The 24,529-nt window shown below is 50.7% G+C and overlaps 2 protein-coding genes across 6 annotated transcripts in view; one reads left to right on the top strand and one right to left on the bottom strand.

The window, feature by feature from the left end:
* Window positions 1-22,819, bottom strand: part of LOC146008494 (uncharacterized) — a 50,432-nt gene extending 27,613 nt beyond the window's left edge. Inside the window, exons 1-4 of one of the 3 annotated variants that reach the window (XM_083147847.1) lie at window positions 22,525-22,819; window positions 19,635-19,798; window positions 18,688-18,851; window positions 16,474-16,627 (exon numbers count right to left, since the gene is read on the bottom strand). The gene's annotated coding sequence lies outside the window, so the exon portion shown is untranslated. The remainder of the gene's footprint in view (window positions 1-16,473; window positions 16,628-18,687; window positions 18,852-19,634; window positions 19,799-22,524) is intronic. The other 2 variants (XM_083147846.1, XM_083147845.1) reach the window with 2 other exon arrangements.
* Window positions 670-24,529, top strand: part of ST6GALNAC2 (ST6 N-acetylgalactosaminide alpha-2,6-sialyltransferase 2) — a 107,461-nt gene continuing 83,601 nt past the window's right edge. The window contains exons 1-2 of one of the 3 annotated variants that reach the window (XM_083147841.1): window positions 670-732; window positions 23,319-23,411. In XM_083147841.1, coding sequence (XP_083003967.1) covers window positions 677-732; window positions 23,319-23,411 — 149 coding nt within the window. In that variant the 5' untranslated portion in view covers window positions 670-676. Of the gene's footprint in view, window positions 733-2,262; window positions 2,689-23,318; window positions 23,412-24,529 lie in introns of those variants that run through there. The other 2 variants (XM_083147840.1, XM_083147842.1) reach the window with 2 other exon arrangements.

Genomic DNA, 24,529 nt, shown 5'->3' with positions numbered 1-24,529 from the left:
GATAATGTGTAATGGGTATTATAGCATGCAGAATAATGTGTAATGGACATTATGCATGTGGTATAATGTGTAATGGGCATTACAGCGTGTGGTATAATGTGTAATGGGCATTATGGTGTGTGGCATAATTTGTACTAGGCATTATGGTTAATTGTTAGGCCATGCCTTTTTACTTGGTAGGCCACACCCCCTTGTAATTATGTCACACCCCTTTTCCCTGCACGGCTTTGGCATACGCAATTTCTTCGGCAACAAATTGCCTGGGGGAGGTGCCGTATTTTTTATTGTTCGCACTGGGAGCTGAATTGTCTTGAAACGGCCCTGTGTGGTGCCCTAGCTACACCACCATCAAGGGGAGTTATCAGGCTGTATGGACAGGATCTGGGCAGCTGGGAGGCAATAGGAGCACAGAGGGCATATGCAAAGACACCATACTTACCTACCCTTCCAGAATGGCCGGGAGGGTTCCAAAAATCATGTCCACCCTCCAAGCCCCCCGAAAGGGTGGAAACCCGCACTTGCGTGGCCCCCGCATCAGCCCCCACACCCCCTCCCTCTGCCAGTCAAATACTGACATTCTTTGCTCATTGGTGAGGGGGTGGGGCTAAAATGCAGGGAATCGCGTCATTTAGTACCACCCCTCCCCGAACAGCAGCGAATCACGTCATTTACAGGAATGCAGCCGTGGCTTAATGGTGGTGAGACCCTTCTCCCGAAGAGAAGACACTTAAGGTAGGCTTGTATGGAACACACATTCCACTGCATTGCATCCAAAAAATACAGTGATATCTGTGTAGTGAGGAATTGCCGCAACACAGCTCTGTCTCTGCATTTGATAATTGATACATCCCTGCAATATAGTCAATTATCGCATTGCGGATTGGGGTGTTTTTGTCACTTCACATACGCATTGCGGATTGTGGTACATCTGCCAATTAGAATCATAAGCACCCCTTCACCTAGGAATGAAACTTTAACAGAAGTGCACGGCGATTAATTGCAATCCCCCAGTCCCCATCCAATACAGAGCTAGCAATAAAATGGCTTAAGCAAACAAGAAAAAACAAGAATAACATACCAGTCCAGTATACAAAAGATTTAGAACATGATATACTCTAAATCGTGCTTGAGAGACTTGGAATGATAGTAATGTAAATTTAGCAACAACAACAACAACAAAAAAAGAGGTTTTATTGGTTCACATTTATGCACTTGTGACCAACGGAAATGTTTAAATTCTGATTACTTAGTCATATCATTTAAATATGCAGCACATCAGGAGAAACAATAGTCTGCAGATTTCAAATTTTCTACAATGTGTTTGTTAATTTGTGTAGCCAGCATACTTCATGGGCAAGGCAAAATACATGTGGGTCATATGCAAGTGGCGTTGATTTCTAATGTCAAATGTCTTGCCCAAGCCTCATTAACCCCTGCAAAACTGCAGCTACTTATTCAATTAACTAAAGCATAATATGGTTTATGTGCCCACTTCAGCATATTTCATGCCCAAACCATACCTCCCAACATGACCACATTGCTCGGTTTCTGGGCTTCCCTCTTAATTTATGATTACCATCACCTGTGGTGAAATGCCTTTCTTGTCCATTAACCTGTTTAAAACAGGTTATGGCAGTCATAAATTAAGAGGAAAGTCCAGAAACAGAGCATTCTGTCCCTCCTGGAAAGGGTCATGTTGGGAGGTATGCCCAAACCAGCGCTGGGCAAGGCAATATACATATGGGTCAAAAGAAAGGGACTTGATTTCAGGTGTCAAAATTGTTGCCCAAGACTAGTTAACCCTTGCAAAACTGCAGCTACTTTCTCAAAATAGTAAATGATGGTGTTGGTGCCCACTTTGCCAGTGTATTTGATGCCCAAAACAGTGTTGTGCAATGCAAAATGCATATCCTTTTTATGCAATCGACCCCCCTCTGTTGATTTCAGGTGTCAAATGTGTTGCCCAAGAATCATTAACCCTTGCAAAACTGCAGCTACTTATTCAAAATAGTAAATAATGATGTAAAGTTGCCCACTTTGCCAGCATAGTTCATGCCCAAACTAGTGTTGGGCAAGGCAAAATCATGTGGGTCATATGCAATTTACCCCCCCCACTGTTGATTTTAGGTGTCAATTGTGTTGCCCAAGCCTCGTTAACCCTTGTAAAACTGAATGGTCTGAATAAAGAAGTGATTAAGAAGCTGGCCAAATAAGAAGCTACAACTTCAGCCTCCTTATAACACATTTGTCTGCTGAAAGGGCAGCAGCTGAAGTGAGTGGGCGGTGTCTCCTCTGTATCTCTCTACGCCCAGAGAGGGAGAACGATAGCAGCACTAGAGTGACAACCAAGATAGCAGGGTGACGCCAGCGTCCCTCACCGAGTTACTGCCTGACTCCCTCATTCACTAGAGGGCAGATTTCAAACTTTTATCCAGGTCTTTGCTACTTCAGTTTGGGAAAAGATTTATTTTTACAGTCTTGTATTTTATTGTATTGCCGGGAAGCTCCCTGGCAGAGATCGCCCACCTGCCCAGGAGGATAGACTACCCAGGGTTACCCCAAGCTTGCTGCTTCTTCCTCTGTATAGATGCGTGCCCGGTGGCTGAAACTCCTGTGCCTGGTGTCCGGGCTGGCAGTGTCCGCTGTGTTCTACGGTCACTACTACACATCGCTGGTGACTTCTGGCAAGTAAGTGCACGCATGGGAGAGAGAGAGAGGGGGATGGAGGTTGGAAGCTCAGTAATGTAGTCAGCCTGTGATGATGGGGGACTTACATGAAATGACTGTCTGTCAGGGAGGTCTGAAGCTTGCTATGACCTCTCCGAGGGCAAATTGAAATGCTTATGCGCCCGGAGATCCGCTGCGTTTCTGCTTATGACTCGCTTCCCTTATTAGTTATTATTGTCCTTCCGCTTGTACCGCCTCACAGATCTGAGGGATCCCATCATTGTGCTTGGTCTAAACTTTGTTACTGCAAGAGACACAATTCAGGGATTTGTATATACAGTATACACCAGGCATTCCCAACCACGGTCCTCAAAGCACACCAAAAGTGCAGGTTTTACGTTTTACTGATATCCAGGCTTCAGCACAGATGGATTAATCAGAATCACTCAGGTACTTATTAAGTCACCTGTGCTCAAGCCTGGAGCTCACTAAAACCTGCACTGTTGGTGTGGCTTGAGGACCGAGGTTGGGAATTCCTGGTATACACAGAAGGAAACCTACTGTACATACTTACTGGTTCATAATAAGTATTATGGCGTAATATTGAGAGCTCTTACAGATGTAGAGGACCATAAATGTGTGGACGGTCCAGGTTTATAAACTAGTACTTAATTATTTTAAAAAGGTTAAATGTCACGACTTAGTTTCCTCCTGCCTTATGTTGTCTCTTGTGATAGCTGTAAGTACACCCTATTTCTATTATCTGCAGCCCCCACTTTCCTGTCACTTACCTGTGCTAGGTAATACCGCAAAGGTGACTTAAGCCCCATACACACTAGGCGAGAAAGTAAAAGAAATCGCTCAGAAGAGACCTTCAGAGCCATACAGTATCTTTCACTCTTTTGTGTAGTGTGTAAACACAACGGGCGATATGCTCTAAACCAGGGGTCTTCAACCTGTGGCCCTCCAGATGTTGTGAAACGACATGTTCCAACATGCATTGCCACATTCTATAAGAGCATGCCGAAAAACCTCAGGGCACGCTGGGACATGTAGTTCCACAACATCTGGAGGGCCACAGGTTGAAGACCTGTACTCTAAACAAAAAAGTGCCATAAAACCCCATTTTCATATGCAGCAAAGCCCCACCGCCGGAGCTTCCCTGCGGGGTTACACCAGTTCTAGATGGCATAACCCCGTAGAAGCCTATGGGCTTCCCTTTGCATCCTCCCCTCACCTATGTCTGGGCAGCCTCCTGCTGTGCTGCCTGGACCAGTGACCTCCTCCTCCTCCCTGCACCGCTTCTGGGTGCAGAGAGGAGGTAGCCGAGCTCTGATAAGCAGCAGCAGTCGGTAAGGGTCCAGGGAGGGAGGAAGGGACCTGCTGCACATCGCCGGCCACAACGCAAAGGACAGCTCTTAACGCAAGAGCTGTCCTTTGCGTTAATTATTGCATATGTTAGTGCATATGCGATTATTAACAATGCAAATGCTGACGATGTGTGGCGGAGGATGTTAGAGAATCCCACCCCCTATGTTGAACAGTTCAGCAGAGGGAGGGCCATGCTGTAGTGTTATGCCAGCTCCCCCATCATTACCTTCCTTACGACATCGACAAGTGTGCATGGCTTTGATTATATCGATGTTGGCACCCCGCTGGGTCCCTGTAGTAGACAATATCGCTGGGTACATTCATCGGCTAGTGTGTACCCAGCTTAAGGGGACATTGATCAAAAATATAGTTTCTAATACGATCTGAGCACAATAGGTTAGAGATGTATGATGGGCAGCACGGATGGCGTAACGGTTAGCATTACTGCCTCACAGCGCTCAGGTCTTGGGTTCGATCTAACTGTGCAGAGTTTGTATATTCTTCCCGTACTTGCGTGGGTTTCCTCCCACAATCCAAAAATATACAGGTAGGCAAATTGGCACCAACAAAATTAACCCTAGAATGTCTGTGTGTTTGTGTAGGTAGGGAATATAGATTGTAAGCTCCACTGGGGCAGGGACTGATGTGAATGTTCAACTATACTCTGTAAAGCGCTGCGGAATATGTATGCGCTATATAAGAAACTGTTATAAAATAAGGGTCAATATGGTGGGAAGATTTATGTGCGCTGATTCCACTCCCCCACCATCATATATTACATCGGCAGTGTGTGCTGATTAAGCGGTATATGCAGGGCAATGTATGAACTGCAGTGGCGTAACTACAGTGGGTGCAGGGGATGCAGTTGCTATGGGGCCCGGCAGCTTGGGGGGCCCCAAGGTTCAGCATGCTATCCCCTGCACCCTTCAAGACTGTGCTATTTAAAAATAGCATGCGCTATGCAGCCGCGGGTTCAGGTGAGCGTGGGAGGAAGTGAAGGAGGCCGCGGGCGTAGCGCTGCCCAGAAGACACTGGTGGCGTTAGGGGGAAAGAGGAGACCTCGGGAGCCGCACTATTGCAGCGGCGAAGAGGTTCCGCTGCTGCTGCCAGAAGTCGTTCCGGGGGGTATGCTGCTGCTGTATGGAGCTGCGCCGTGCTGGTGGCCGCAGGGATGGAGGGAGCAAGGATCCGATCCGTGGCAGGAGGGAGGATAGGACCCACTGCTGCCCATAGCCGCTCTGTGGAGGAGGATTAGCAGACCCACTGTTGATGGCCGGAGCTGGTGGAGGGAGATCAGGGGGAGAGGACCCGCAATGTACCGTGTCCCGCCACATCTCATGCAGCACTGAGTCCCGGTCCCACTGACTCATCTAGGAACACCTGCAGGTATGAGGGGGGGATCTTTTGTTTATGTGGGCGCCCCTGGTACATGTACCCTATATATACCAGATCCATGTACAACAAGTGTGTGTCAGCATGCCCTGCCCTGGTCCCTGTACTATGTATGTATGTATGTATGTATGTATGTATGTATGTGTTTGTGTATATCAGTGTGACTGCCTGTACAACATGTGTGTGTGTGTGTGTGTGTGTGTGTGTGTGTAAGTGTTCCCCCTGGTCCATGTGTAACGTGTGTGTGTGTGTGTGTGTTTGCCCGTGTACCCCTGGTTCATGGTTAACATCTATGTGTGTGTGCCCCTGGTCACTCTACAACATTTGTGTGTGACGCAGTGTGGTGTATTCAATGCCTCGGCGAGGGGGTTAAACAGCGAGGATTGCAGAAAACCAGCGATCCTCGCTGTTTAACCCCCGCGCCGGGCGCTCGCTCTATTCAATGTTCTGGGGAAATCCTCGCCGTCACAGGACGACGAGAATTCCCCAAAACAGCGAATCCAGAAAACACGCTGTATTTAGCCGCGAGTCTAGCTGGTTCAGGAGCCGCATACGCCAATTCCCCCTCGCTCAAAAAATGGAGCGAGGGGGAATTGGCGTATGAGGGGGCTGCATTGAATACTGTCAAGGTGAGTGGTGACAGCGAGCAGGAAGCTCTGCTCGCTGTCACCTCTCGCCCACAGCATTGAATACCCCTAAGTGTGGGAGGATGTAGCGGACCCTTCACACTGTGTCAAAGTTTTCCCCAGCCTGGCCAGCTCCCAGAGGTGACACTATTTACCTGTTTTAGGGGACGGGGCCAAATGAGGTGTCCGCAACATCAGAGATCTGTGTAGGTGCTTTAGCCAGGTAGTGCTCCCTCTGCCCCCTCCTCTCTTTGTTTCTCTCTCTTGCATTATTCTCTCTCACTGACACTGTCTCTCTCCCCCGATAACACAATCTCTATCTGTCACTGTCTCTCTCTCTTCCTCTGACACTTTCTCCCCAAATCCGTTCTACATATCTCTCTCTGTCACAATGGGTGGGGGGCCCTTTCAAGATTTTGCTATGGGGCCCACAAGCCTCTAATTACGCCTCTGATGAACTGTCAGTGGCACTGACCATTCTGGCACTTGCAGCTATCTATTTCGACGGCTGCATGTGTCATTGCCCTATCTCCACCGTAGGGATAGCAATATCCCTGACCTGTGGTGGGTGCCAGCTTTAGGCTGCACCAGAGATCTCGCAATAAGTAGCACTGGAGCTGGCACGGTAAGGAAGCAGTCTACCTGCCTGACCGGCTCCAGTGCTACTAATTGATATTTAAATCATTTAATCACTGTGTGGAATTACTGTGTGTGTGTGGTGCAGGGAAATTTTGTTGAATTAATGTGGGGGACATTGTGTTAGATGAATGTTTTGATAGTATGTGAAATTAATGGGTGAGTCATAGGCAGGGTCGGGTACACACCTAAAGAATTGTCTGTCTCATCTGTCTGGTGGGAATAAATATCTGGTAATGTATGGGAGCACATGAAAAAAACAAATGTTGTAAAATGGACAACAAGTTATTTTGGTAAATTTGTTGAATCAAGTGTCATTGGATGTTCGATTCCGATTCCATTACTTCAAAATTAAATTTTGCTTTAATTTAATATCTTTCATTTAATTACCTGTATGATACATCCCTACAACATATGTTAGCTGTTATCACTGCAGCAGGGACTCTTGTCTTCCAGCTTGAGGTCATGCTGGGGTCCCATGTGGTAGGTTAGCAACCATCTATCTATTGCATGGGTGCTGCCATGTTTTGTCAGATCAATAACAAGCCAGTTTCTGAGTCTCCGGCCACACCGTCTTCAGGAGCTGCTGCTACCAGTGTTACTGGTGTATCTGTGCTCCTCTGTGTGTGTCTCCAGAGATTCTACAAGTGGACCCCTTTCCTGCCAAAGCCTCACTAGTACCAGCCTACGTTTGACTGGTACCAGGCTGGTGTTCAGCAACATTCCACTGGTTCCAGCCCAGCATTCAGCAACATCTTACCCATTCCAGGCACATGTTCAGAAGCATCTCATTGGTTACAGCAATGTATTTTGAACATGTCGGCAGTGGTCGAAGTGGGGCGGTAAGTCATACCGCCACTTCTATCTGGGGAGAAAAAAAAAAGCCCTCAGGACGCGCTCTGACACATCAGCAGCACGTCCTGTGCTGTCACTCATGCACAGGTCCGGGTTGTGCAGCGCTTTAGGTGCCCATACACTAGTAAGATTTATCTTCAGATCTGGCTGGTTGGAACAAAAACATGGTTATGGATGTCAGTTCTCCAGCATTTCCAAGTCAACTGTCATTTGATCTCATCCATAACCATGTTGTTGTTCCAACCAGCCAGATCTGAAGATAAATCTGTGTGTGTATGGCCACCTTTTGCTGTCACTCCCACCATCCATCCACTAATTTGTACAGTGGCGAGAGTATCCCAATGTGTGAAGGTGACCACCCTGATACCACCAGTGTCAGTGCGGCAGTGTGGAGGTCCCCTGCCTTGTAGGACTTGCTGTGCCTCCGATCTGTGTGTGCTTCGCTGCAGCCTCTTCAATGTCGCCCTTTTGGCATGGGCTGTGCGGAGGCCAACTTGCCCATGTGATTTTCCAGCTTGGATGCCTGCAGTTGGTATCTGCTGTTGACGGCTCTCCATACACAGGATCCTCGCCTGGCATCTTTGTAGCTTCGGTCCCTGGCAGTTGTCCATTTACTTTGCATCTCTCCCTGACTGTTGACTTGGGGAGCCCATGGGGAGACCTTTACAACAGATCCATAACTGAGAGGTGCAGGGGGGACAGGGGGTATGGAGAGGTGCAATGGGGACAGTGAGATGCAGGAGGTGGGGGGGGGGGGCAGAGGGACAGGAGGATGGAGAGGTGCAATGGGGACAGTGAGGTGCAGGGGGGGCAGAGGGACAGTGGGTGCTGGCGCTCTGATTCAGTGGGTGCTCCACTTCAGTGACAGGAGACAGACAGCAACCCAAGGAGCCCATAGATGAAGATCAGTGAGCTGGTGAGTAGCAATTGTACAATATGGCCACTTTCCACAAGGTTTTGTATTTAATACAATATTGTATAGTGCTGCACTATACTGTATTATAGAGGATCCATTTTGAGCAAGTAAATTATAACACCTTTTTGCACCTACACATCCTGTAGTCCAGTGTTCGAGTACTAGATAGTATAAGGGGTCCTAATATAGTATAAGGGGTCCTAATAGTGTGGTGTACAATGTGTATAAGGGGTGGTACACTAAACTTAAAGACATGCCCCCTTTTCTAGTGGCCACACCCCACGCATAACTACACCCTTTATTTTACCATTCCCCCACTTTAAAATTTCCATTTCGAGCACTGCATGTCGGCATAATGAATGTCAGTATTTTGTCCGACTCAGTATTTTAACTGTCAATGGGTGTCGGGATTATGATGTCTGTATTGTGTCTGTCGGGAAATCCTACTGAACCCGCTTTATCATTCAAATGTAAACTGCCCCCTGTTCTGCAGAGCAGTTGTGACGGTTTCTAATACCCCTTTCACATCGCAGACACGTTTTAAAAACCGGTATTTTAAAACGGTAATTAAAACGGGTCAGAGCCTTAACAGTGACCCAGATTACCGTTTTAAATACCGGTTAAGTGTCATTCACATAGCACTTGAAACGTTTCATCCAGAACACGTTTCAAGGCAGTGTGTGACGATTGCCTGTCACTATTATACCGTTACTGCGCCGTGTCTCCGAAGTTACTTACTCCGTGGTCCCCGAGACTGAAGTGAGCTCCTCTGGGTTTGATTGTCGGAGAGCAGAGAGGACCTGCAGCCTCGTCTCCGGCTGTCGATGTTGTAGTGCAGCGTCCTGCAACCCGGTGCTCAGCTCAATGGTGGTAAGTGATGCACTTAGACAATGGTCCTTTGCCGGGAGCCCTGCTCTCTACAGAGCCGCCACTGCAGGTCCCGCACCGCTCACCTTGCTGCATTGAGGGTGGCAGTGTCGGCCGGGTCTTCCCTCTCACCTGCGATACCGATAGCAGCACCGGTCTGCGCCAGAGATCACACACACTGATGCGCCCCCCCCGCCCCCCGGAGAATGTACTAGGCAGGAACCTGAGGGGTGGTCAGCTGTCACTACATAGCGAAAAACACAGTAGCCACACAGAAAAAACAGTAGCCTGCCGCCCTCCATTTGCCCGCATGCTACCCTCCATCCAGCCGTCCGCTGCCCTGCATCCATTTACCTGTCCGCCTGCTCGCCTTCATCCCACAGTGCCCAGGATCAGCCTGCCAGCACCCGGAGCGAATCCCCGCACCAGCTGCCCAGGATCAGCCTGCCAGCACCCGGAGCGAATCCCCGCACCAGCCGGCCAGCACCCGGAGCGAATCCCTGCACTTTAATGAGAGGTGAGGGGATGCCGGGCAAGAGCAGCCTTCTTTATATAAATATATATTATACATATATTTGTATGTCTCTGTACATGTATGTGTATATATATGCCACAAATTGTGCTTGTGCTTGTGTTGTTTGCCGTTTCAGACAAACTGTACACATTCACATTGCACAAAAAACGGCAAGGAACCGTGTAGGACTCTGCTTTTTACACGGTTCGAAATGCCAGTTAACTTGAAACGGTAAATTGGCTGTGGTGCATTCACAGTGCAGGCTTAAACGTTTTAAAAAGGGAAAAAAACGGCAATATACCGTTTTAAAAGTGCGATGTGAAAGGGGTATTAATGTAGAACTCCTCACAGACCACAGTATCTTCTTTCCAAAAGCTTCTAAAACATATTTTACAATACCCTGCTTATTATTGGTTTTCTGTTTGAGCATTCCACAGCACTCATAGCATCGCCCAGCTTGGGAGAGTGATCATTACCAAGCAACAAGTCTTTTGGTGATGTTTTGTTTACACTTGCCTTATGAAGCAACAACTAATATTGACAAGCCAAGTTTTCACTAACCTCCATACTCCTTTTACAGCCCAGCACACACTGTAAACAGCCAAAGTCGCATAATCTTGGTACACTGGGGAAGATGTATTAAGCCTGGTAAATAGATAAAGTGGAAGGAGATAAAGCACCAGCCAATCAACTCCCAACTATAATTTTCAAACACAGCTGATTGGCTGGTGCGTTATCTCCTTCCATTTTATCTCTTCAAGAGGCTTAATACATCTACCCCACTGTGAGAAATTCCAGCATCTTGCAGGTTTATTGAATATATCAGGTAATTAATGGATCACAGTATATTTTATAGTGTTATCAAACTTAAACTAAATTAATATGGTAGTATTAATATTCCATCTTTGTGAGTGAACCAATCCCCCAGGAATCTATTTATGTGCATTACTGTCCACATTTAAGTCTTATGAGTAACTACAGTCATGGCCAAACGTTTTGAGAATGACAAAAGTATTCTTTCTCACAAAGTTTCCTGCTTTAGTGTTTTTAGACTTTTTTTGTTAGATGTTACTATGGTATATTGAACTGAAATTACAAACATTTCAGAAGTGTCAAAGGGGGAAATTAACTAAGATTCTATAGGATGTTGCTATGGGCAACCAGCAGAATCTGCTTATTTATTTAGCACCTTCTACAAGATAATATAGAGTATTTGATTGTTTGCCTATAGCAACATCCCATCTGAAATAGAACTCCCATCTTAGTAAATTTCCCTTTAAAGGCTTTTATTGACCACTACATTACGTTTAAGCAAAGAGTCAATATTTGAGTGTTGACTCTTCTTTTTCAAAACCTCTGCAATTAGCCGTCATTCAACTTCTAGGACACTTACTGATGGCTGCCAATTCTTGCCTAAACAATGCTTGAAGTTGTGGGGTTTTGTTTGAAGTTTTCAATGGGATTAAGGTTTGCAGAGTTTCCTGGCTATGGACCCAAAATTTCACTGTTTTGTTCTCCGAGCCACTTGGTTATCACTTTTGCCTTGTGACCAGGTAGTTCATCATGCTGAAAAAGGCAATGCTCGTCACCAAACTGTTCTTGGATGGTTGGGAAAAGTTGCTTTTGGAGGATTTTGGGACAATTTTTTATTAATGGCTGTGTAAGCCCACTCACTTAGAAGCAACCCCACACATGAATTTACTGTTTGCATGACACAAGACTGAGGGCAGTATTCAATGCTCCCGATTCACCGTTTTTTTTTTTTTTCTGCGAATCGGGCTGTTTTCATTCCCTGCAGTGAATCTTTTCAATGAAAACCTTATTCACCCTATTCAATGTTCACTGTTTGCTATTGCAGCCGCCGTGTAAATCCTGGGCTGCACACACTGGAAAAAAATATGAGGGTGAGCATGTTGCGAATGTATTTGCAGCAAATCGCCGATCCAGCTATTTTTTGCATGCCTTGCTAAGCAATTTGTAGGCTTCCACAGGCCAGGATTTAACTCAGGCCGGGCAGTGGCTATGTAATCGCAGGGTGCTGCTAAATCTCGCCGTAGCGATCAGGTCTGAATAATCACCTTTGTGTCATTCTCAAAGCTTTTGGCCATGGCTATACATTGGGCTACACTTCAAAAAGTTATTTGTATACCTGTCTTGTTGGTGGTTTATTGGTAGTTAACGTTTGTATTTTTTATGTTGAGTTTTATATTGTTGTATGTCATTAGATGGTTTACATTGTGTTATGTGTTTTGGCATTGTATGGTGTTTGTAGAACAGGCTCTTTTGTGATTACCAGGATGCAGGTGTATAGTTCTAAAGCTAAGAGAGACTGACTTTATCTTTTATATAACAGATTGCAATGTTGCAATGTTGATTGGTATGAGAAAAACCGCAATTTGTTATGCTTATTTCTTTGTAGTTGGTCACTAAAGTTGCATACACACGGTATATGTACCTTTTTGATTTTGACTATATATAGTCAAAAAAGTTGGACCCCCTGTCCTTCGCTGCTCTGCATAGCAGTGGTGCACACAGCATCTAATCACCTAAAAGAGGATGCCTGGGGGGCATGCCAGGAACTAAGAAAGTGGTGCCCATTCCCCCATAGTCACGGGAAATGGGGTATGGCTGGTGATCGAGGGCATTCCCACAAAGCCCTGCCCCCATTTTCCAAGGCTGTGACCCTTTTATGGAACGTGCGCTGAGCCGCAACTTCATTTTAGAAAATGTTGGGAGGTATGCATACGCTTTTAAGTGTTCTAGGGTTCTGGAGCATTGAAGAGTTTGCACCGTTAGCCCGCCATCAGTATTCAATGCTCCCCCTCACTCGCCCTTTCCACCTCACCTGCTCCCTGAGACGAGGTGGAAACTGTGAATTTGGCTGTCAAAATGGTGAGGCTCGCCCTTATATGCAGCGGGCACCCTGCATTTGTGGTGAACCTCATTGTTGCCACCCTCTGATGGTAAGGATTTCCCCGGAACATTGAATACGGCGAGCAGCCGGTGAGGGGGCTGGACAGCGAGGATGGATTTTCCTTGCTAAAAAAAAAAAAACCCACCCTAGCTGTACAAACCGCCTCTCACCAAGGGCATTGAATACCGCCCATAGTTAATGTTTTTATGACTCGTTGGTGAGGAGATGTATGTTAGAGCGTAATACAGTACATTGTACTTCATCAGTCATTTTGTGCATTGAATCCGTTTTATGACCTATGTTATGTACTAACCTTAGTTATACTATAAGGTATTTTTCTACATATTACATGCTCAGGTTTGGTATTTATAATTAAAACATGAATAACCCAACACACTCATAGAATAGTTGGGAAAATTTGAATTAAATATGTAGAATAACATGAGATGTATGTAGCAAAAATCTAAATAGTGCTGTTTTCAATGACAGTATGTTTAATAACCTGGTACTATACCTGGAAATCAGGGATAATCAGTAACTATGATTATTTTTATATATATATATATATATTCCATTGACAAAAAACCTTACGGTTTCACATGTCCCATTAAGGCTTCTTACACATGATCTGGCATTTCTGAAACCTGTTGTAACTCTTCCACTCAAACGCCAAAAAGCAATGAAATTACGATCATTAAGGCTGACGCCTTAATGGACGTGTTCCTTGCGCAATACAGATATGGTACGCCATCACAGCCTGTGGGTAAGTGCAGATTCAGCACTCTCACAGAGTGAGATTGCTGTCACTCACACAATGGTGGAGCTGCTAATTCACAGATTTGTGTGCTCATTGGAATACACACATGCAGTCTATGCAACTGAAGGTCTGAGCAGTTATGTGGCGCACTCATCCTAATAAGTATCTGCAATCATGTAAAACTGTCTATACCTCTGAGTTACTATAGTGTTCATTCTAGCACCCGCCATCTTTGAAAACCCATGCAGTTCCTCTTCCCTGCCTGGGGTGTAGCTGTCTGCTGTAGTAATTCTAGCACAGTGTGGTCTGTATATCAGCACTGCAAACCAGACCTGTGCTAGAAACACTACAGCAGACAGCAATACCCCAGACAGGGTAGAGGAACTGCATGGGTTTATAAAGATGGCGGGTGCTAGAATAAACACTATTACTAGAACTATCCCACTGAGGGTCCAACATCTTTCACACTCACTACCTATATCCATTTAATTTAGTATTCACATACAGTTACAATAAACATCTTTCATAATTGCAAAAACTATAATACTCCCAACTACTATGCATCAACACTTTCCTCTTCTATACGCCTTCATGCTGCTCGGTCTTCTTCAATCCCTACTGCTGTGTGTACTCCCTCATCCACAACAATGTGTCTTTCCCCATCTGCACTGCCCTGTCTTTCCACACAGATGCCGCTGTTTACTTCTACCTGTGCCACTGGCTTCCACACTATTAGTGAGACTCTGTCTCCCCCTCCATCCATGCTGCTCTGCCCGCATCATCCATGACATAGTTTCCTTCCATCTGTACTGCTGTCTCCCCTCTCCATCTGTACTGCTCTGTTTTCCCTTTATCCCCTTTGCTCCGAACCCCCTCCCCCATCAGTGCTGTCTTTCCTCCAACTGCTCCTCTGTTTCCCACCCAATCGCATCACTCTGTCTTGCCTTCCCCAATCTGTGCCACTCTTTTCCACCCATCTGCTTTGTTAGTCCCCCATCAGTGCTGCTTAGCCTTCCTACCATCTACGCATTTCTATTCCTCCCCATCCGCACCACACTGCCTCCTACCCAATCAACACCACTTTTACCCTATCCTCTCGGCTCTGTTTACTGCTCAGACCTTCAGTTGCATAGACTGCATGTGTGTATTCCAATGAGCACACAAATCTGTGAATTAGCAGCTCCACCATTGTGTGAGTGACAGCAATCTCACTCTGTGAGAGTGCTGAATCTGCACTTACCCACAGGCTGTGATGGCGTACCATATCTGTATTGCGCAAGGAACACGTCCATTAAGGCGTCAGCCTTAATGATCGTAATTTCATTGCTTTTTGGCGTTTGAGTGGAAGAGTTACAACAGGTTTCAGAAATGCCAGATCATGTGTAAGAAGCCTTAATGGGACATGTGAAACCGTAAGGTTTTTTGTCAATGGAATTTCATAGCTTTTTTCAATTTATTTTTATTTTAAATTTTAAATTTCAGTGTAAGAATAAAATTACAAGCATTACAAACCCCTGGCATTGAGTATGACACCCGTCCCAGTGCATGAAACCCCTGTCAACAGGCAAGACATCCATCCCATGAAACCCCTGGCAATGAGCATGGCACCCAGAGTGTAGAAGCTTTACTGTAGGGCATTGAAGGAGGACAATGTGCACACGGGGAACACATAGGGGGGGAACAGCTTATGCACGAGGGGCACTGGGGGGCACAGCGTGCACACGGGGGCACTAGGGGGGACAGCGTACACAAGGGGGCACTGGGGGGACTGCGTACACACGGGGGGCACTGGAGGGGAAAAGCGTACACACGGGGGGCACAGCGTACACATGGGTGGCACTGGGGGTACAGCGTACACACGGGGCACTGGGGGGACAGCATACACACGGGGGCACTGGGGGGGACAGCGCACACATGGGGGGCACTGGGGGGACAGCGTACACAAATGGGGGGGCACTGGGGGGGACAGCGTACACAAATGGGGGGGCACAGCGTACACATGGGGGCACTGGGGGGGACAACAGCATACACACGGGGGCACTGGGGGGGACAGCGTACACATGGGGGGACAGCATACACACGGGGGGCACGGGGGGGGCAGCGTACACACGTGGGGCACTGGGGGGGGGCAGCGTACACACGTGGGGCACTGGGGGGGCAGCGTACACACGTGGGGCACTGGGGGGGACAGCGTACACACAAGGGCACTGGCGGGGGACAGCATACACACGAGGGCACGGGGGGGACAGCGTACACACGAGGGCACTGTGGGGGGGGACAGCGTACACACGAGGGCACTGGGGGGGGGGGACAGCGTACACACGAGGGCACTGGGGGGGGGGACAGCGTACACACGAGGGCACTGGGGGGGGGACAGCGTACATACGAGGACACTGGGGGGGGACAGCGTACACACGAGGGCACTGGGGGGGGGGACAGCGTACACACGAGGGCACTGGGGGGGGGGACAGCGTACACACGGGGGCACTGGGGGGGGGGGGACAGCGTACACACGGGGGCACTGGGTACTGGTGGGGGCAGCGTACACACGGGACACTGGGGGGGACAGCTTACACATGGGGGGCACTGTGGGAAAGACAGCGTAAACACGGGGGCACTGGGGGGGACAGCGTACACACGGGGTACTGGGGTGGGGGGGACAGCGTACACACGGGGACACTGGGGGGGACAGCATACACACAGGGGGCACTGGGGGGGCAGCGTACACACGGGGGGCACTGGGGGGGCAGCGGGCACTGGGGGGGCAGCGTACACACGGCGGGCACTGGGGGGGCAGGGTACATGCAGGGACAGTGGGGGGGACAGGGTATGCACAGGTATAGTTGTGTGGGGGACAGGGTACACACAAGGATAGTGGGGATGGGGGACAGGGTACACACAGGGATAGTGGGGATGGGGGACAGGGTACACACAGGGACAGTGGGGGGATGGATTTACCTGGGTCCAGCTGCTCCACTGATGGCCCGGGTGGCTGCTTTCTGTCTTCCGGGAGGCGGAGGCAATTCAAGGCCGGAGCTTCACCAGATTGTTAGGCCGCAGGCTGTGGAAGCGCCTGAACCTGGTCCCGGTGGCAGCATGGGGAGGACAGAGTCTGGGCAGGAAATATAATAAATAATAATATTAACAATAATAATAAAGGGCTCAGCTTTAGGAGCTGCAGGCGGGCGGCCAGGCAAGCGCGTCCCCGGCCTGGATGGTAGGGGATGTAAGATGCCGGGGATAGGAGCTGCTGGCTGGCGGGCGGGCGGGCACACACACACGGGAAGCACTGGGGGGGGGGGGGGGGCAGCGTACACATACGGGGGGCAGCGCACACACGGGGGGCACTGGGGGGACAACGTACACACACGGGGGCACCGGGGGACAGACAGCGTACACATGGGTGGCACGGGGGGCAGCATACACACAGGGGGCACAGCGTACACACATGGGGGCACTGGGGGAGGGACAGCATAATTACACAGGGGCAACAGCATACACACGGAGACACTGGGGGGGGGGGACAGTGTACACACGGGGGGCACTGGGGGGAGACAGTGTACACACGGGGGGCACTGGGAGGGGGACAGCGTACACACGGGGGGCACTGGGGGGAGACAGCGTACACACGGGGGGCACAGGGTAAACACGGGGGCACTGGGGGAAGGACAGCGTACACACACAGGAAGCACTGGGGGGGACAGCTGCAGTACAGGGGGGGACAGAGTACACACGGGGGGGCACTGGGAGGGGGACAGCGTACAAACGGCGGGCACTGGGGGGGACAGCATACACACGGCGGGCACTGGGGGGGGTGACAGGGTACATACAGGGACATCGGGACACAGCGTACACACAGGGGGCACTGAAGGGGACAGCGTACACACGGGGGGCACAGCGTACACATGGGGGGGCACTGGGGGGACAGCATACACACGGGGGCACTGGGGGGACAGCTGCAGTACAGGGGGGGACAGAGTACACACGGGGGGGCACTGGGAGGGGGACAGCGTACAAACGGGGGGCACAGCGTACACATGGGGGGCACTGGGGGGACAGCATACACACGGGGGCACTGAGGGGGCAAGCGAACACACGGGGGGCACTGGGGGGACAGCGTACACACGGGGGCACTGGGGGGGACAGCGTACACAAATGGGGGGCACAGCGTACACACAGGGCACTGGGGGGACAACAGCATACACACGGGGGGCACTGTGGGGGGACAGAATACACACGGGGGGCACTGTGGGGGGACAGCGTACACAAATGGGGGGCACAGCGTACACACAGGGCACTGGGGGGACAACAGCATACACACGGGGGGCACTGTGGGGGGACAGAATACACACGGGGGGCACTGTGGGGGGACAGCATACACACGGGGCAATGGGGGGGGCAGCGTACAAACGGTGGGCACTGGGGGGGGACAGCGTACACACGGCGGGCACTGGGGGGAACAGGGTACATACAGGGACAGGGGGGACAGTGTACACACGGGGGCACTGAAGGGGACAGCGTACACACGGGGGGCACAGCGTACACATGGGGGGGCACTGGGAGACAGCGTACACACGGGGGCACTGGGGGGGCAGCGTACACACGGGGGCACTGGGGGGGGGACAGCATACACACGGCGGGCACTGGGGGGGACAGCGTAGACAAATGGGGGGGAACAGCGTACACATGGGGGCACTAGGGGGGGACAACAGCATACACACGGGGGCACTGGGGGGGACAGCATACACACAGGGACACTGGGGGGGCAGCATACACACAGGGACACTGGGGGGGCAGCATACACACGGGGGCACTGGGGGGGGGCAGCATACACACGGGGGCACTGGGAGGGAGCAGCGTACACACGGCAACACGGGGGGGACAGCATACACACAGGGGGCACAGGGCACTGTAGGGGGCAGCATACACACGGGGGCACTGGGGGGCAGCGGGCACTGGGGGGGGCAGCGTACACACGGCGGGCACTGGGGGGGGCAGCGTACACACGGAGGGCACTGAGGGGGCAGGGTACATGCAGGGACAGTGGTGGGGACGGGACAGGGTATGCACAGTGATTCTGGTGTGGGGGACAGTTGGGGGGACAGGGTAAACACAGGGATAGTGGGGATGGGGGACAGGGTACACACAGGGACAGTGGGTGGATGGATTTACCTGGGTGCAGCTGCTCCTCTGATGGCCCGGGTGGCTGCTTTCTGTCTTCCGGGTGGCGGAGGCAACTCAAGGCCAGTGCTTCACCAGATTGTTAGGCCGCAGGCAGTGAAAGAGCCTTAACCTGGTCCCGACGAGTCCCGGTGACAGCATGGGGAGGACAGAGTCTGGGCAGGAAATATAATAATAATAATAACAATAACAATAATAATGCGTACACACGGGGGGCACTGGGTGGGGGGCAGCGTACACACGGTGGGGGGACAGCGTACACACGGGGGTGGCACAGCGTACACATGGGGGGATGCACAGCGTACACACGGGGGGATGCACAGCGTACACACGGGGGGATGCACAGCGTACACACGGGGGAAGCACAGCGTACACACGGGGGAGCACAGCGTACATATGGGGGCACTGGGGGGGCAGCGTACACACGGGGGGCACTGGGGGTGGGACAGTGTACACACGGGGGGCACAGCGTACACATGGGGGGCACTGGGGAGGACAGCGTACACACAGCGGGCACTGGGGAGGACTGGGTACACACGAAGGGGCACTGGGGGGACAGCATACACACGGGGGCACTGGGGGGGACAGCGTACACAAGGGGGCACTGGGGGGGCAGCGTACACATGGGGGCACTGGGGGGGCAGCGTACACACGGCGACATGGGGGGGGGGGGACAGCATACACACAGGGGGCACTGGGCACTGTAGGGGGGCAGCATACACACGGGGGCACTGGGGGGCAGCGGGCAGCGGGCACTGGGGGGGCAGCGTACACACGGCGGGCACTGGGGGGGCAGGGTACATGCAGGGACAGTGGGGGGGGGACAGGGTATGCACAGGGATTCTGGTGTGGGGGACAGTTGGGGGGACAGGGTACACACAGGGATAGTGGGGATGGGGGACAGGGTACACACAGGGACAGTGGGTGGATGGATTTACCTGGGTGCAGCTGCTCCTCTGATGGCCCGGGTGGATGCTTTCTGTCTTCCGGGTGGCGGAGGCAACTCAAGGCCGGTGCTTCACCAGATTGTTAGGCCGCAGGCTGTGGAAGAGCCTTAACCTGGTCCCGACGAGTCCCGGCGGCAGCATGGGGAGGACAGAGTCTGGGCAGGAAATATAATAATAACAATAACAATAATAATGCACTGGGGGGGGGCAGCGTACACATGGGGGCGGGTGCACTGGGGGGGGCAGCGTACACATGGGGGCGGGACAGCGTACACATGGGGGGCACTGGGGGGGCACAGCGTACACACAGGGGGGGATGCACATCGTACACACGGGGTGGGAAGCACATCGTACACACGGGGTGGGAAGCACATCGTACACACGGGGTGGGAAGCACATCGTACACACGGGGTGGGAAGCACATCGTACACACGGGGTGGGAAGCACATCGTACACACGGGGTGGGAAGCACATCGTACACACGGGGTGGGAAGCACATCGTACACACGGGGTGGGAAGCACATCGTACACACGGGGTGGGAAGCACATCGTACACACGGGGTGGGAAGCACATCGTACACACGGGGTGGGAAGCACATCGTACACACGGGGTGGGAAGCACAGCGTACACACGGGGTGGGAAGCACATCGTACACACGGGGTGGGAAGCACATCGTACACACGGTTTGGGAAGCACAGCGTACACACGGGTGGGAAGCACAGCGTACACACGGGGGGAAGCACAGCGTACACACGGGGGAGCACAGCGTACATACGGGGGCACTGGGGGGGCAGCGTACACACGGGGGGCACTGGGGGTGGGACAGCGTACACACGGGGGGCACTGGGGGTGGGACAGCGTACACACGGGGGAGCACAGTGTACACACAGGGGGAGCACAGCGTACATACGGGGGCACTGGGGGTGCAGCGTACACACGGGGGGCACTGGGGGTGGGACAGTGTACACACGGGGGCACAGCGTACACATGGGGGGCACTGGGGAGGACAGCGTACACACGGGGGGCACTGGGGAGGACTGGGTACACACGAAGGGGCATTGGGGGGACAGCATACACACAGGGGCACTGGGGGGACAGCGTACACACAGGGGCACTGGGGGGCAGCGTACACATGGGGGCACTGGGGGTGACAGAGTACCATCAATGGAACAGCAAAACAATGTTTTGCTTTTTTTTTTTCAAAGTGCCAGGACACTGAGCTTAGCTCCGCCCCTGACACCCATGAAGCTCCGCCCCGTGTTTTGATTGGCCCACATGCCAATCAAACACAATGGCAGGTATTCAATGCTCTGGGCGAGTGGTGACAGCGAGCAGGGCTTCCTGCTCGCTGTCACCACTCACCCTGACAGCATTCAATGTAGCCTCCGCATCCGCCAATTCCCCCTCGCTCCGTTTTTTGAGCGAGGGGGAATTGGCGGATGCGGCTCCAGAAGCAGCGAAGCAGTTTTGGGGAATTCTCACCGTCCTGTGACGGCGAGGATTTCCCCAGAGCGTTGCATAGTGCGAGCGGCCGGCGTGGGGGTTAAACAGCGAGGATCGCTGGTTTTCAGCAATCCTCGCTGTTTAACCCCCTCGCCGGCAGCTCGCACCGGCATTGAATACCTGCCAATGGATGACCATCGATATGTAAAAATATCGATGGTCATCCATTGCATAGTTTAGGACTATCGATGGTCAGTTGCAGAATTGCCATCGATGGCAATGATGGCCATCCCAACCCCCACAGCGTCAAAATGGGGGCGTGGTCTTGCAGGCAGACGTGAATATAGGTCACGCCCCTTTCCGGTAACCACGCCCCCTATTTTACACGGCCTGTGTCCCTCTTCTAAGGACTTAAAAGTTGGGAGGTATGTATGGATCTCTGTATGTATGCTCTCCCTGTCCTGTCACCCTGCAGCTGAAAGCACACTGCCGCTCTCTGCTGCAGGGTGACAGGACAGGGAGAGTGTACATACAGAGATCTACTACGGCAGGCATATAGGCCACGCCCCCTTTCCGGTAGCCACGCCCCCTATTTTACGGCATGTGTCCCTCTTCTAAGGACTTAAAAGTTGGGAGGTATGTATGGATCTCTGTATGTATGCTCTCTCTGTCCTGTCACCCTGCAGCTGAAAGCACACTGCCGCTCTCTGCTGCAGGGTGACAGGACAGGGAGAGTGTACATACAGAGATCTACTATGGCAGACACTCAGAATGGGGTGGGGCAGGCACTCACCGTGTGGTGGGGTGGCCACAAGAGGACTTGTCATGCTACATACACGGGGGGCTTCTGGAGGCAGCAGCAGCTGCTGGCTAGATTTATACAACAATACGCTGTGAGTGTCTGCACTGAAGATCTCTGTATGTACGCTCTCCCTGTCCTGTCACCCTGCAGCTGAAAGCACACTGCCGCTCTCTGCTGCAGGGTGACAGGACAGGGAGAGTGTACATACAGAGATCTACTACGGAAGACACTCAGAATGGGGTGGGGCAGGCACTCACCGTGGGGTGGCCACAAGAGGACTTGTCAGGCTACATACACCGGGGGCTTCTGGAGGCAGCAGCAGCAGCTGCTGGCTAGCTTAATACAACAATACGCTGCACTGAAGATCTCTGTATGTACGCTCTCCCTGTCCTGTCACCCTGCAGCTGAAATCACACTGTCACTCTCTGCTGCAGGGTGACAGGACAGGGAGAGCATACATACAGAGATAGTCTATTAATAACGAGGCATGCACACTGAGGCTGCAGCGCATGGATGTCAGCAGCAGGACAGACGGCCACACTCCCCCTCGCTCCCAGCGCTCCCCCACTCACTCACTCACTCACCCCATGAATTAGCTGCCAGCGCCCCCCACTCACTCTCCCCCCACCCAGTACCTCAACGCTGGCCAGGCAGAAGTTTATGGAGGGGACCTGCAGGAGGCTCTGGCCGCAGCACTTCACACTAGCTTCACCGTCGGCCATCTTGGTACACTGAAGTGAAGCCAATCTGAGGACTCCCCCTAGTGGCGGGACTGCGCATGCGCAACAAGTTGGAGCTCCTATCTCTATAATGGGGCATGTTTCACTAAATTATAAAAAAACTGTACCTATCTGAAAATCCTCAACCCCAAAAGGCACTCCACTGGGACAATATCTACCTAATAAAACAAACCCCAAGTCTCAATTGTTCCCCTACCCCGAGTTATGCCTTCCCAAAAACCCCCTCATAGACTAACATGGGTGACAAAGTGTCATTTCGCGAGTGTCAGAAAAAAACTGGCAGTTGGAAGTTTAGATCGCTCCCAATTGGTCATTTTTTTATATTTCGACCTGAAATTTGGCACGCAGCACCGGTTGACGATTCTACGCGTACATGCCAAATTTCAGCTCAGTACACCCAGTCACTTTTGAGGTGCAGTCCCTCAAACACCATGCCCCCATCCGAAAAGTTCCCTATGGGAAAAATCCGTTCGTTGGATTCAGCCTTAATATAAGGGCACGACCGTGCCCTTATAATATATATATGTATATATGTATGTGTGTGTGTGTATATGTATGTATGTATATATATATATATATATATATATATATATATATATATATATATATATATATATATATATATATATATATTTTTTACACATTTTGCACTATCATGCAATTATATTTGCAAGTCTGTGTCTTTACAGACAAACGAGCCCGGGCAATCATCGGCAACTGCACCATGGTCAGAACAGGTTGTCTCAAGATTCTATTCAGAAGCCAGTCTGGCAAAACGAGAGGTCAGTGAATTGATATTGTAGGTTCTTTTGTAGAAAATATGCTTTCTATAGTAGAAATCTGCATTTATGACTCATTAAATAAAGTTGATTTTCAGAAGGACTAAAGTACATATCAAAATGATATTGCAATGAAATACATTAGTGTCGTATCTGGAAATAGTAGACTTAGATGGAATTGTTACATTTAAATTATTTAAAAAATTGTTTGGTATTGGGCATACGGGTGTGGATGCCGTCTAAATGCACATATTTACTTGATAAATGCAAACAGCACATGATTATTGGTAAATAGTTCTTTATTCACACTCCGAACTCCTCATCCACAGGGAGTAAATGAAGAACTGTTAATGCCATCAGATATCAAAGCTAGAAAACTCAAGGGTCTATCTATTAAACTTTGGAGAGAGACAGAGACATAATAAAATACCAACCAATCAGCTCCTGACTGTCATGTTAAAGGCTGTGTTTGAAAATAGACACCATTTCCAACATTCTATTAACACTTTTTTTATTTATTTTCCTCACTAACACTTTTTCTTTAATATTTTAATTACATCTCAATTTTTTTTCTCTCTCTCTATACATAGCTTCAGCTTCTTATCACTAATTTTTATTAACACTGTAGTTTCTCTTTCAATGGTCCTGGTGACACAGCTCAACACTGGGATGTAGGAGGGTCCGAAGGAGCCAGGCACCTATCCTAAAGTTTTAGAGGGTAGGCTCCTCCCCTACTGCATCCCTGGACTCTTCAGTTCGTGTTAGGTGCCCACTGGAGTGGGTGCTATTCTAAAGGGCTGCAGGAGCAGCCGAAGAATTAGAGTAGTTAGGGGATTTTTATTATTTTATTAACTTTTACCCTAGCTAGGTAGGCACAGTGTGAGGATTCTCATAGTGAATCCTCACACTGCTTGCGCAGCAGGAGCTGACAGAAGCGCGTCCTGTCAGCTCACTGTGCACAGGGGAGACGCTGTCTGGTCTCCCTGTGCAGCGCTTATAGCCTTTTCTAAAAGGCTGCCTGGGCTCCGGAGTACCCTGAAACCGGCTCCACGCTTAGGTGGGGATCATGGGGGACAGGCGCTCCGTGATGGCGGCGGCCATTTTATGCGGAGCTTACACGC

Source organism: Crinia signifera, chromosome 6 (assembly GCF_055691185.1).
Source record: "Crinia signifera chromosome 6, ASM5569118v1, whole genome shotgun sequence".
In the NCBI taxonomy this organism is placed as follows: domain Eukaryota; kingdom Metazoa; phylum Chordata; class Amphibia; order Anura; family Myobatrachidae; genus Crinia; species Crinia signifera.
The sequence above is the reverse complement of the archived record's forward strand: the minus strand, read 5'-3'. Positions and strand labels throughout refer to the sequence as shown.